Consider the following 13,819-nt stretch of genomic DNA (forward strand, 5'->3'; position numbering starts at 1 on the left):
AGCGTTTGCGCGGCCGGTGTCGGATGCAATTGTGGCCGCCATGCAATACTGTCCGCTTCAGACACTTCTGCATATGCAATCGTGTCCGGGGCTATGCAAAAACCGTCCGGCGGACATGTTCATGTATGTGCGCGCATAAGCGAGCGTGCATGCACTGAACCCAATAATATGCAGCATGAATATTCACGTTATTTATGATTGCAGCGAATACCCATCGGCCGAACATTTTCCGTGTCATTCATGCTCTTAGCTTGCTCAAAAAAAAAAAAAAACTGCATATGCAAATGTGTCCGGTCGGACCGCTTGGAATTGCTCTAATGCTATGCTCAATCAGGGTACGGTCCAGCGTGATAAACCAACCGGCAAATCCCAAAAGGCAAACACTAAACTCAATTTCACTCGCTTTCTCACTTTGACACAATCTCACAAAGCTATAGTAGCTGGCGGGTACTAAACAGGCCTGCTCGTAAGACCTGGGCCCAATTTCACAGAGCTGCTAAGCACACAAATTTGCTTAACATGACACTGATATAAACAGGATTAATCACCAAATTCCCATTTGTTGCATATCGCTTGTTACTGGTATTCAGCTGTTGTTTGCTCATCCTGAAAATCACGTGTAAATTTGGTTGGTAATCCTGTTTTTACCAAGGAAGAAATTTCATGCTGAGCAAATTTTTGTGCTTAGCAGCTCTATGAAATCGGGCCCTGTTTCCGTTAGCGAGAAAACCACTGCAAACCATTTTGTGACATGTAGTATACATCTCTATCCCCAAACAGCTAAGTTATAACGCATGTACAGAAATCTGCTACCGCAAGATGCATCGTACATGTATTATAGTGTTGCATTATCGTGTGCAAGTGATGAACATCATTGGACATTAATTTGAGACATTAGTTGTAGCTTACTATTATTATCTTTTTTAAAAAGAGTCACCTTAATGATTTAGCAGTAGCAGGACAATCTTATCACATTGAATTATAACAAACTAGCAATTTAGATTGTATGTAGGTTGGTGAGTAGACTTGAATCAAGTCCCAATCCCGTGTCAGCGCCACAGAAAATAATTGTTTTCCGGGCCCCAAACCTGCTCTGCTTGGCTGCATTAACTACACTTTGACGATGGGGGCGCACTTGTCTTATACTCAGAGCCGTATATATTGGTACTTGACTGCTGGCGCGTTGTGTTTGGGACCTCACACGATCAAGGGACTTGAATCAAGTCTAGTTGGTGAGTAACGAGTAACTGCATTGGGCGGATTGTTTCGAGTCAATGTTGATATCGTTGGTGTCTATTGGTATCCTACAATAATTTCCAGTGGCTCCCAACGCTGTTCCTCAGTTTCAGGTGTGGATTCTATAAAAAGTTAAGACTAGTCTTATCTCGCGTTAGGACGAGTTAACTCGGCCTTACTTAAGACTAGCCTTTATGTTTTTAATATATCCTATGACTATTCCTAAGTTAGAACTAGTCCTTTATCTTTGTGAAATCACCGCAATGATTCGTATTTCGGAATAAGTGAGAGGTGAACTTCACTTTGTCCTGGAAAAAGTAGTTTTTACTCATCTTTTTTACTGTACACAACTGCGACCCTGTCCTAAGCATGGCCAATCCCAGATTCTTATCGATAACGTCGTAACCAATAGTGACCAGTGCCTTTAAGCGACATCGGATTATTAAGCATAAAGCTGATAGCCAAAGAAGAATTTCTTATTACTTTTATGATCGAGAGAAAGACATCTGTAACGAGGTTGATGGCCAAGTTAACTATTTAGCTGAACAAATTGACAATGTCCATAGGTTGCCAAAAGGTAATTGCTCAACAAAAAATCAACTAAAATAGTTCATGTTCGCCCATTACCAGATAAAAAAAGAATATACAATGTTGTAACATAATGAACTCCTCTCATAATAACATGTATTAATAATTCAAATTTTTTTTTGTCATTCATTTACATTAAGGTGAATATTTATCTTGTTAAACAGAGCACTTGGCCAGAACAATCTAAAGTAATTAATTTACGCAAACTTTCAAAGGTGAAATTGATTTGATTAACTTCAGCAGTCCGCTCAAAACTGAACATTGTGCCATGCTCGAAAGCAAAACCATGTTTAAAGTTGTAGTTTTTCATTTAAAATCACATTCTAATGCCAAACTAAATGCGATTACATGGTTTTGACTGTGAATGCCTACAAACCACTAATGACTCTGGTTGGGTTTTCAGCTGCCACGCACCACGAAAAAGCAGACAAAAACAGGTTTTTTGGGTCGTGCTTGGACGACAACGACAGCTCTCTGTCAGTGTGCCTAAAGTGTTAGGGTTTATTAATCTGGATAAGGTATAAGTAAACCAACCCAATCGTAAAGTTATTATCTGTTGTGGATAACCAGTTCCGTGTTGGCGTCACCCATAACTCTGCTATAGTCCACGCGTACTACACGTGCTACTGTATTGAACCATGGCCAATGACGTCATCAAGTTATGCCAGTTGATCTGTTAAACACCAGTTCCTCATATAGGCCCGGCCTAAGAATCATCACCTTCAGTCGTTTCGCGTTTCTCTTCAAATCCACTGTAACTTGGGTCACTCTTTTTGTTGAACCCACTGTTGAGGTTGGTGAGCCGGCTTGATCCGGTAAAGTGAGAGCGCCCTCGCTTGTCCTCCAATCCTTCCCAGGCATCTTGGTCGCTCCTTTTGTGGAACCCGCTCCCTAAATGGGTCAACCCACTTGAACCCGAAAGCGAAGTGCGCCCTCTCTTTTCTTCGTTCTCTTGCCATGCGTCTGCACCATCTTCGCTTCGTTTATGGAACCCGCTTCCTAAATTGGTTAACCCATTCGATCCTGAAAACGAAGAGCGCCCTCTCTTTTCTTCGTTCTCTTGCCATGCGTCTGCATCATCGTCGCTCCTCTTGTGGAACCCGCTGCTTAAATGGGTCAACCCACTTGAACCCGAAAGCGAAGTGCGCCCTCTCTTTTCTTCATTCTCTTGCCATGCGTCTGCATCATCGTCGCTCCTCTTGTGGAACCCGCTGCTTAAATGGGTCAACCCACTTGAACCCGAAAGCGAAGTGCGCCCTCTCTTTTCTTCATTCTCTTGCCATGCGTCTGCATCATCGTCGCTCCTCTTGTGAAACCCGCTACTTAAATGGGTCAACCCACTTGAACCCGAAAGCGAAGTGCGCCCTCTCTTTTCTTCATTCTCTTGCCATGCGTCTGCATCATCGTCGCTCCTCTTGTGAAACCCGCTACTTAAATGGGTCAACCCACTTGAACCCGAAAGCGAAGTGCGCCCTCTCTTTTCTTCATTCTCTTGCCATGCGTCCACACCATCTTCGCTTCGTTTATGGAACCCGCTCCCTAAATGGGTCAATCCACTTGAACCCGAAAGCGAAGTGCGCCCTCTCTTTTCAACGTTCCCTTCCCATGCGTCTGCACCATCATCACTCCTCTTGTGGAACCCGCTACTTAAATGGGTCAACCCACTCGACCCTGACAGCGAAGTGCGCCCTCTCTTGACTACATTCCATGCGTCTGCGCCATCGTCGCTTCGCTTGTTGAACCCGCTCCCTAAATTGGTCAACCCACCAGACCCTGACAGCGAAGTGCGCCCTCTCTTGACATCGTTCTCCTCCCATAGGCTCAGGTCTCCATCGCTTCTCTTATTGAAGCCACTGGCCAGGTTTGTCAGCCCCTTCGACCCTGAAAAAGCGGAGCGCCCTCTCTTATCTTCATTTGCATACACATCTTCTAAGAAATCGCCTCTCTTATTGAAGCCACTTCCAAGGTGCGTCAGCCCGCTCACACCGGCAAAGGAAGAGCGCCCCCTTTTGACAGCTTCTTCTCTCTTATTGAAGCCACTTGCTAAATTGGTCAAACCTCTTGAGCCGCTGAATGCCGAGCGACCCCTTTTACTTAAGAAGTCATCCAGTAGGTACGCGTCTTCATCTCTCTTGTTAAAACCACTTGCTAGATTAGTAAGTCGGCTCGAACCCGTGAATGAAGAGCGCCCTCTTTTGTCCTCACTGTCCAACCATACTCCAGGATCACTCTTCTTGGTGAAGCCACTTCCCAGATTAGTTAGTCGGCTAGAGCCTGCAAACGAAGAACGTCCGCGTTTGACCTCTGCGTCATCCAATAAATCTTCAAGCGCGCTCTCATCGTCAGTCAGAGTCCGCTTGTTGAATCCACTGCTTAGTCTTGATAGTTGAGACGACCCGTACATGTTGGTGCGCCCTCTCTTGGCACGCCACTCAGAGTTGAGACTTGTCAACCTCTTGTGAAACAGATCGCGTCCTTCGGGGGTAAGGCCCTTTGCAACCTCGTCCTCAAGCTCCTGAAGGAGTTCGTTGAAAAGTTCATCCCTCAATTCTTCAAGCAGTATCTCATTTGCTTTCGTCTCTTCAGGTTCCGGAACGAGTTCCTGTAACACACAAAGGAGAGAAAAGAACAGAAATCAAGATGAGTGTGGGGATATTCCTCGATTCTGCCATCTTGTTTCCTCCTTATAAAGACTTAAAGTTGTAGGTCAGGATAAAAATGCATATCGATATTGTATTGGAAAACTTCTCCACCGAGCAGTTAAGAGTACCGGACTCAAGCTCTGGTGTTTCTGATCAGCAGAGTGTGGGTTCGAGTCCCAGTCATGACACCTGTGTCCTTGAACAGTACACTTTATCATTATTGCTTCACCCTCGGATGGGACATTGAAGCGTAAGTCCCGTGTGCTAGGATTGGTAGTGCTTGTAAAAGAACCACGAACACTTATCATAGAACCTTTGTTTCTGGTTCACATCACAATAATGTTTACAAATATCCCTAGGCTTGCGAGCTGAAGCTCACTTATGAGACACCCTTGGTTTCATTACCAAAAAACAATAAAAGAGATAGATCTGCAATCGACGAATAAATTATTTATTTTTAGAAAATCATGAATATATTCAAGATATTCAAGTATAAACCTGAGATATAAATAACGGTGAAGTTGAGTCTGTGTCGTCAAAATTATAAATATTATATAAATTATATGTCGAGTGCCTCTGCTTTTCCAGAGACCGACAGGTGGAACATGACCAATAATCTTTTCAATAATTATGATGAGCTCATTTCTGTACAAAGATAGTAGTTGCAAGACCACTCATTTTTCAATATTTTATGCGTGCGATTGTTTGCGTAGCTGACTAATGTGAGTGGAAACACACTACACCATAAGCCCGGTGCTTATCAAAATGTCTGTCGGTGCTTTATATTGCCATAAGAGTTTGGTGTTTTGCTCTTATGGGAACGTCAAGTGTTTTGAAGGGTTTGCAGATTAGGCGAAACGACCATATGGCTGATTATGTGAGTTCCCGCCTAAACACAACCGCACGCGGTAATCAAATAATGATAGGGAATTTGCTATCTTTGAACTCAATAAATGTGCATGAATATTTCCTTCAAAAGAGAATTATAAGGAATTTGGAAGAAAAATAAACCACTCGGTCATAACACTGACTTTGTATTTCATACACTAAAACCAAAGCGTGTGACAATGCTTGTGACGTCATAATAGGCATGTTTGCGACAATGATAGGGTTTCTCTGTGAAAGCAGCGAGTTGAATAGCAAACGCAGCGAACAGTTTCCCGAAAAGAAATGTTGGTGGACGTTGGCACCACTTATCACGTAAAAAGATCCGAGGCAATAACAACATTTTGAAAGCTAACTGGACCCAATTTTATGGCTCTGCTTACTGTCGAATTCTGCGCTTACGATCACGATTCCCCGCTTACGTGCAAGCGCCGAATTTACTGCGCCACCCTTGTAAGCGTAGAATGCCTAATGCATATAGTAACCTGGAGTACGCAACGCAGAAGCCAAAATTTGCTGCTAACCCGTGAAACACGCTTGCCGTAAGCACAGAATTCCCTGCTTCCGTAAGCGCCGATTCTGTGCTTACGGTCTGGGCCATGAAATTGGGCCCTGATGGTTTAAGTTAAATTGATGGGAAGACTAAGAAAAAATGCGTGGACAAGTTTACGATTCATAACACAAGCGTAGGTGGCTGGGGACATCCATTTGCTTCCCCTATTTCAGCCTTCACTCTTGAAAAAAGCTGATAATCCAACATGTTAGCTGAGTTTACACTATAAACACTCAACCAGTGAAATCGTGGCAATCGGTGGAATTGTATTTGCGCAAAATTTGTTTTTTTGATAACGTTCACTTCAACTCTCTGTTAGCAGACGCACGTACTTCTGCTGCAACGGGAAGCGCTTTCAGTGTGTGCGCTCAGTGGACCCCCATGCCCGCCGTACATCGACCCATATGCACTCACGAAGTAGAGAGAGGAGGCTTCGATCGTTTTTAGTCGGCCGGACTGAATCATGGACTACGAAAGTACATCCCTTTTTTACGTGTTTTGCAAACCATTGGCTGACCATGTCACTGGAGGATGGTCAGTCTCATTAAGGATTGGTCGGTGATCCCCGTGGAAATCAACCGAATTGTCAACTAGTAACTAACGATGTGGGTATGCTAAATTGAATGCACCCAGGAGAATGCAAAATGGTGCTTCATTTCCCCGTAAATAAAACCAAACTCTACACTACCGAGTATCAAAAAGTGGCTGTGAACAAATTGGGGGCGAACCAGTGGGCAATACCCAAACGGCTCGAAGGGAGTCTAAAGTTGTGGTTGCGAGGCATTAATTTCTTCAAAAGGTATTAAAAGCTAGTCGCGCACTGTCTTTCCACCCTTGAAACTAATCGTTTACTTAAGGTGTTTTTATGTTATTTATTTATTTTCAATTTTTCGGACAGTACAATAATTATAACAAAGCTCCCTTTTTGGTTGCCCTCCAGCGGTGCAAAGATCAAGAGAAACTAAACAAAATCCAGTTACTATTTTTTAAGAATGTTACTGAATATTTTGTAAAAAGGACGAGTCTTCACGGTTGTTTTGAAAGTGTTTTGTATGCATTCAAATATAAAGATAGTATAATACTAGTCTAAGCTGGAGCGTCCAAACACATCGGGTGCCTTCTTGTGATGTCTCAATAAATAACAAACTTGCAACATAGCGCGTTGGAAATAACAACAGAGACAAACACAATGGTGTTTTCTCACGTACACTTAAATAGCTATTTTCAATAGGGAGAGCATAATGAATATTGACATCGTCTCGCAAAGGCGCCGCGATACCAAGGCAAACCAAAGAAACCCTTTTGTCAATAAACCCCCACAACTTCCTAGTAGTCTTCTCATCTTTAACTCGCCACTTTAATATGACAAGCATTATGCTCTCACAGTCGATATTAAAATCGCAGGTAGCCTTGACAACTATTCCACACAAATTTTTTTGAGGTTTACTTGTTTCTGGCTGAAATTAGTCAGTAGAAGGTGATGCTATGGTTATAGCGTTTTACCAAATATATTGCTGGCTTTTGAAACGTTGTTTTCATAGTCTTTGGAAATGTTGTCGTGCTTTTGGTTTTTCGGAAAGTGTTTGTCCTTTCTTCTTCTGTCGAGCTTTGTGATGGTTTACACTTTTCAATTCAATTAAATTAAGTTCACATTTATTTGCACAAACACATTTCCATCTTGGTGTCTTTGAAGATGTTGTTTGGTTGTTTTGTAATCTTTGTAATTGTTGTTGTTGTTTGGTTTTTCGGAAAGTATTTCTCTTTTGTTTTCTGTCGAGCTTTGTTGTGTGGACACTTTTCAATTCAATTAAGTTCAGTTCACTTTTATTACCAGAAACACATTACCGCAAATTACAGAACTACGTACTGAATGAACTTCATGTATAATAATAATTAATTGGTAAGAAATGTACTACAATATGTCGAACTGCCAATTAAGTGCCCATAGAGATTAGCTTGCGCGTTTATCACAAAGTGCAGACCGCACCGGTAAAAGTAAAAATCTCCCTCCCAAAAGAAATGAGCCTTAGTCAGTGACGTCATCACGCTGACGTCATTTTGTTGTTTCAACCCATTGATATCTATTATGTGTGCGTTCGTTCAGCTTTCCTTGGTCTACCCCGCGGTGCTCACTCGGGTGAGCCCATGACAAGAGCTAAACGAACGACAACTCACCGCCCTCGTAGTGACGTCGTTTACCTGGGACCAGCCCCCAAGTGACCCACTCCACAAGCAGGGCACTGGGGGGCTGACCCGGGTGAGACCCATCAAAGCTATTCGAACGTACCGGGGCAGACCGGGGTCGACCCAGGGAGGCTAAACGAACGCACCCATAGAGATCAATGGTAAAACCACAATACAACTCTGACAGCGCATATCTTGTACGTACGGCGCACATGATAGGGTCAAATAGCAACGTAGACTGGTCCCACGTCTTTATTCGTAACATTCGGAGGTGTGACGTCAGATGTTCGAGCCGTGAGCAATCTTCTTTTGACCTCTAATCGAGGGCGCCCTTCTCAAAAAACTTCATGACATGACGTCGTGGCATGACGTCATGGAGTTAGGCATTCTGGTAACGTATGCTATTATAGTGCTGGAATGTGTTCGACATGCCATACTACGTATGGAAAGTTCATTAACTGGTTCCCTCAATCGTATTGCCTTGAGAACATAGCTGGTCACCGTTCAAGACATACCTCAGCCTGTAACTAATATGACCAACTCGCCCTCAAACCATTTTGACTCTAACTTGTTATCATTCTCGATCCCCTTAATATTTTAAGGTTATAGCTATTTGAATTTTGTATTGTCAAGATCCAAAAATATTGTCAGGAGATGTAAAACATGTTCTTGACAAACACAAATATTAAAGCTCCTGTAGTACCTAAAGGGGTAGCCGTAGGGTGTATATTACGAAAGGTAAAACACGTCATTCATATTCACTGACCATGACTAAAGAAATGCAAATTGTGCGTTCATTTGAGCGCATCATCTACCGTAGGAACCCACTGCTATTATTCATGCTGCTAGAGTGCACCGGGCGTACTTAAGACTAGCACTCGTTAGCTACCCCCTCCGGCTGGGAGGGAGGGAGAGATGGCGGCAAAGGTAGAGAGTGAATAAGAGCATCAGAATTTAAGATAAACTTATTCCCGTAAGGAATGGTTTTTACTTTATTCCAATGGGAGCTACTTCACTTCTTAAGTGACCCATGCCCTTGATACGAGGTGTAAATATTTAGTTTCTAAGATGGCAGATGTGAGCTGCAAAAAAAAACCGTTCAACTTAAAATTTCATGACTACGAGCGGGGTCTACTCTAAACGTCAGTACAATAAAGGATCTTACTTTAAATCTTCTGACATAATTATTCTTTGTTGGCAGGGGCCGTCCAGGGTAAGGCAAAAGTTTTAAAAACTGTCATCAAAGCGATGTGCCCTCCCAGACCCCTCCAACAAATAGCACACATGTTTATAAACAAAAATAATAAAAGCATTTTCAGAGCAAACACTCTTTCTTTCCATGAGAGATGACAACATGCTTTATGCTTTATACCCAAACGGTTACTCGTGTAGTTACTTCCAACCACTGCAAACTTCGTAGGGTTAGACTTATAAACCTAAACAACTGAGAAGAGCCAAAACTCCTTAAAGGTGCACGGTATCTTGGAAAGAGAGACAAGAAACCTGTAGATGCTTAGCATACTGACCATTTCCCCTCCTAACTAAAACCGTCTACACAAATTGCTACCCTAAAATGCAGATGTGTAAAGGTACATCTCTGTACGAACTTAATGGTAAGCAACACATTTCCAATGGCAAATTCTACTTGGTTCAACCGCAGATGTAGAAAGTGTTGCAGGTGGCGTAGAGATAGCATTTTCAACTGATACACAGCGACTTACAAAACCTAATAAAACACAGACGTCAATTTGAGCATGGTTGGATCTCGTCCCACACACACACACCAACCACCGTGCAATCCCCGCCCCCACTCCCCCCTACGAAACGTCAATAACAACTCCCCAGGCAATTAGACCAAGGGTGATGTTTCCGAGTAAAGACAGGTGCCAAAAAACCAATCAATACAAGTGTATTGATGTAACTAAGGTTTGGGAGTCATCTCACTCCAGTGAATCACACCAGCCTTTTTGAAACGCCCGTCCACGTTTCTCCCCAAAATTGCCCCCACGAATGAATTATACTTGCAGACGAGAAACACTTTCATCGACAATAGTTTGTAAATGAGAAGATGTTGTTTTCTTCTGCTAAATGCTTGTAGTTGAAATCTAATTGTAGGCATGTCTAGACTGTGTTTTATAAAGATGGAGGCAAATTGAGCGTGCCGTGGTGGCACTTTCAGTGAAGTGTCCGAGTGGCCACGTCTAGTTTTTCCCGTCATGATACAACTTTAGAACATGGCGGTTTAACGAGGAATAATTTGCAAATAATTCTGTTTCGAAGCATTATAGAGGGCCCGGTCGTGGCACTCGATGTCCTTATAAGCAGTGGTTCTAAATATACCATTATAAGCAACTGTCTTAAACCATTATTGCCGAGTCCTTCGGATGGGACGTATGAGCCGATAGTACCGTGTGTTGTGGGACGTAAAGCAGATGGTTCCGTGTGTTGTGCAAGGCATGTAAAATTACCCAGTGCACTTATCGTATAAAGAGCCGGGATTCGCCCCGGCGTTCCTGGTTTGATCGACAGCATATTTCGCAAAAGCATCTTGTAAACCATCTCTCCATGGTGATATAAAGGAATAGGTATAACACTTCACAAATGCAGCTCCTATTTAAGAACAAAATACTGAGCGCTTTAACACCATAGGATGCGATAGTGCGGTATATAAGAACCTACTATTCGTGTTCCTATTATTAAGTAGATTGACTATTGAAATATCTTGTACAAGTTTCAATATTTTAAATGACGACGTCATTAGTTTACAACGTCATTATGACGTTGATCGTACATCTGCTTATACGTCCATTCCACACAAGCCATTAAGGTCAATGCATACCGCCCCTGAAGTGTTTTGAAAGTCATGGCTGTAGTTATTTACGTTTAAATACTTGAAAAAGGCCACCAGTCACATTGAAAGGTTATACCAGTTACATCGTGTGAGAATGTTGCAACTGGAACATCATTAACGGCACTCTGAGCTATAAGATTTACATTTTGTGTCTCTATAATTCACGATCACCATCCCCCTAAAACCCCAAGAGAACATTGGTACTGTCTGTCATGAATACTGTTTGTACTGATTAGACTTAATATATCATTAACAATTCCTGTTACCGTGAGTATTAATTGTAAATGACGACACCAGGGAACTATTAGGCGGTGTGAAATGCTTGCACGGGGAACCGCGATGTGTGCTAGCAGACGACGCAAGCTCTTTGTTGTTTAATGTCCAGAACGTGGAACCGATGCTTTGCGTGTGTTGTAATACTTTGTAGTCAGCACACGAACAAGCGATTAAGACAACTTGATGTCTTTATTATGCTGACAGAGTGAAACAAAGACAGGGCCCTATACGCATATGCGTGACCGCACCACAGCTTTGACCAACCATGGAGGAAGACCCATGGACCAACTGATGAGAACACGATTTAATGGACCGTGTATAAACCCATAACCCCATGACGTTTTACCAACGGTTCTAGTTTAATACTAACTCTTGACTTTAGAATTTCTCGACCTATGGTCAAAGACGATCGAAAGAAACTTACTGGGATCGAAGGCTGGCTCTTTAGAAACCGAAAGAGGCAATTGCATCGAAGTCCTGACTCAGTTTCAAAAGCTGAAAGTCGCTACTTCACTTTCGGTACGGGGAGCTTGGGCAAAAATGAGGTCGACAGATGGACTGGGGAAGAGAAATCTACGTAGCATAAAAAAGACATGAAGCCATAGCTAAAATAAGCAGGCCCGCGGCCAGGAGCGAAGAGTACGAATGATGGGTTAATGGAATCGGACTTTTCGCTAATGGGAAACGAAATGAAGGGATCGCTGTTAAAATGCAAGGAAGTATTGGCGTTTAACGAGTAAAAGAAGCTTTTATAATTTCCCCATCCTTTTCTGGTTTCTGCTATGGGGTGTATACAGTTTGATGCATTAGAATAGCTTAAAAGTACCCTGGCGTTTAACACTTAAGGAATCTTGTACTCGCCTCTGGACCTGGAAGCGCAATTGCTTTTTGGAGCAATTTATACTGAAAGACTTTTATTTTTTTAGGAGCATTTTCACTGATAGACCATCGACACTTTACTACACAACGTTCTGCGTCTGTTAAGTAACCGCTTAGGTGGTAACATTTTTGATTCGTTGTTTCTATTAACTTGTTTTTGTTGCTGTTCCTTTGGGTCTGGAGGGAGTTGTGCACTGTGTATTTATTTATTTGAATGTATTTTGGTGGGTGGGATAGGAAGGAGTACAGTCTTGATTAGAGAAAAAAAATATATATATATATATATAATTATAGGACTAGATCTAGGAGGTATTAAAAGCTTAAAGACACTGGACACCTTTGGTAATTGTCAAAGACCAATCTTCTCACTTGGTGTATCTCAACATATGCACAAAACAACAAACATATGAACATTTGAACTCAATTGGTCGTCGAAGTTGCGAGATAATGGGAAAAAAAACATCCTTATCACACAAAGTTGTGTGCAATCAGATGCTTAATTTCAGGACATCAAAATCTAATTCTGAGATCTCGAAATCAAATTCAAATTATAGAGGAAAAGTTACTTCTTTCTCGAGAAGTACATTACTATGTAGATTTGATGCTAACAATTAGTTTAGGTAATTACAAATAACGTCCAGTGCCTTTAAAGGCAGTGGACACTATTGGTAATTACTCAAAATACTTATTAGCATACAACCTTTCTTGGTGACGAGTAATGGGGAGAGGTTGATGGTATAAAACATCGTGAGAAACGGCTCCCTCTGAAGTGCCATAGAGTTCGAGAAAGAAGTAATTTTCCACGAATTTGATTTCGAGACCTCAGATTTAGAACTTGAGGTCTCGAAATCAACCATCTAAACGCACACAACTTCGTGTGACAAAGGTGTTTTTTCTTTCATTATTATCTCGCAAGTTCGATGACCGATTGAGCTCAAATTTTTACAGGTTTGTTATTTTATGTATAAAATTATGTTGAGATACACCAACTGTGAAGGCTAGTCTTTGACAATTACCAATAACGTCCAGTGCCTTTAAGGGTAGTCCTAAAGCTAATTAGGACGAGAAACTCTTCCTAAATCGACATAAGACTAGTCTTAACTCTTTGTGAAATCCACCCCAGGTCAATATACTTTTGAGAAATGGCTTAATTAAAAAATTTCTTAACTCGTCAAAGTCTTAATTTGTCATTGTCTTTTTAGTCATTTGCTTAATTAGTCTTTGTACGAGTGTTTAATTGGTACTAAAGCCCTGGCGGCCTTTTGCTTTTAGTCTTTGTACGAGTGTTTAATTGGTACTTCGTATTATCTGTGTACAGAGGAAGAGTCCTTAACAGGGCTAGTTGGTTCTCCATAACAACAAGGTTACAAATTTGATGACCATTATTAGGCTTACAATGATAACCATTTACTAATCATAATATTTTCTTGACCAAATATAATTTGCCTTGGATTTGTTATTCAGAGCGACTTGGTCAATTACGGCAGAGTGCAGTATTGCATGGCCTGGTCATTTATTATTTAGAATCGAGTTTGCAAAAAAAGTCCCCTAAACACATCAAGCTTATAGTTTTCAATTGACCGATAGTAATAAACGGCTAGCTGTCGTCATTTCATGCAATATTCAATAAAAGTATTCTACAGAGACAGCATTATTAGCCATTGGCGATGTGACTGGAAACGATTGGCAAACTTGTTCCTGTATACAACTAAACAAGGCAACGCC

The 13,819-nt window shown here is 41.8% G+C and overlaps 1 protein-coding gene across 1 annotated transcript in view; it reads right to left on the bottom strand.

Moving 5' to 3' along the window:
- Nucleotides 1-245: 245 nt before the first annotated feature.
- The window catches only part of LOC117302656 (serine-rich adhesin for platelets-like), a 38,666-nt gene continuing 25,092 nt past the window's right edge, over nucleotides 246-13,819 (bottom strand). Inside the window, exon 2 of the mRNA XM_033786638.1 lies at nucleotides 246-4,426. Within this exon, the coding sequence (XP_033642529.1) occupies nucleotides 2,531-4,426 (1,896 nt within the window). The 3' untranslated portion in view covers nucleotides 246-2,530. The remainder of the gene's footprint in view (nucleotides 4,427-13,819) is intronic.

Source organism: Asterias rubens, chromosome 18 (genome assembly GCF_902459465.1).
Source record: "Asterias rubens chromosome 18, eAstRub1.3, whole genome shotgun sequence".
In the NCBI taxonomy this organism is placed as follows: domain Eukaryota; kingdom Metazoa; phylum Echinodermata; class Asteroidea; order Forcipulatida; family Asteriidae; genus Asterias; species Asterias rubens.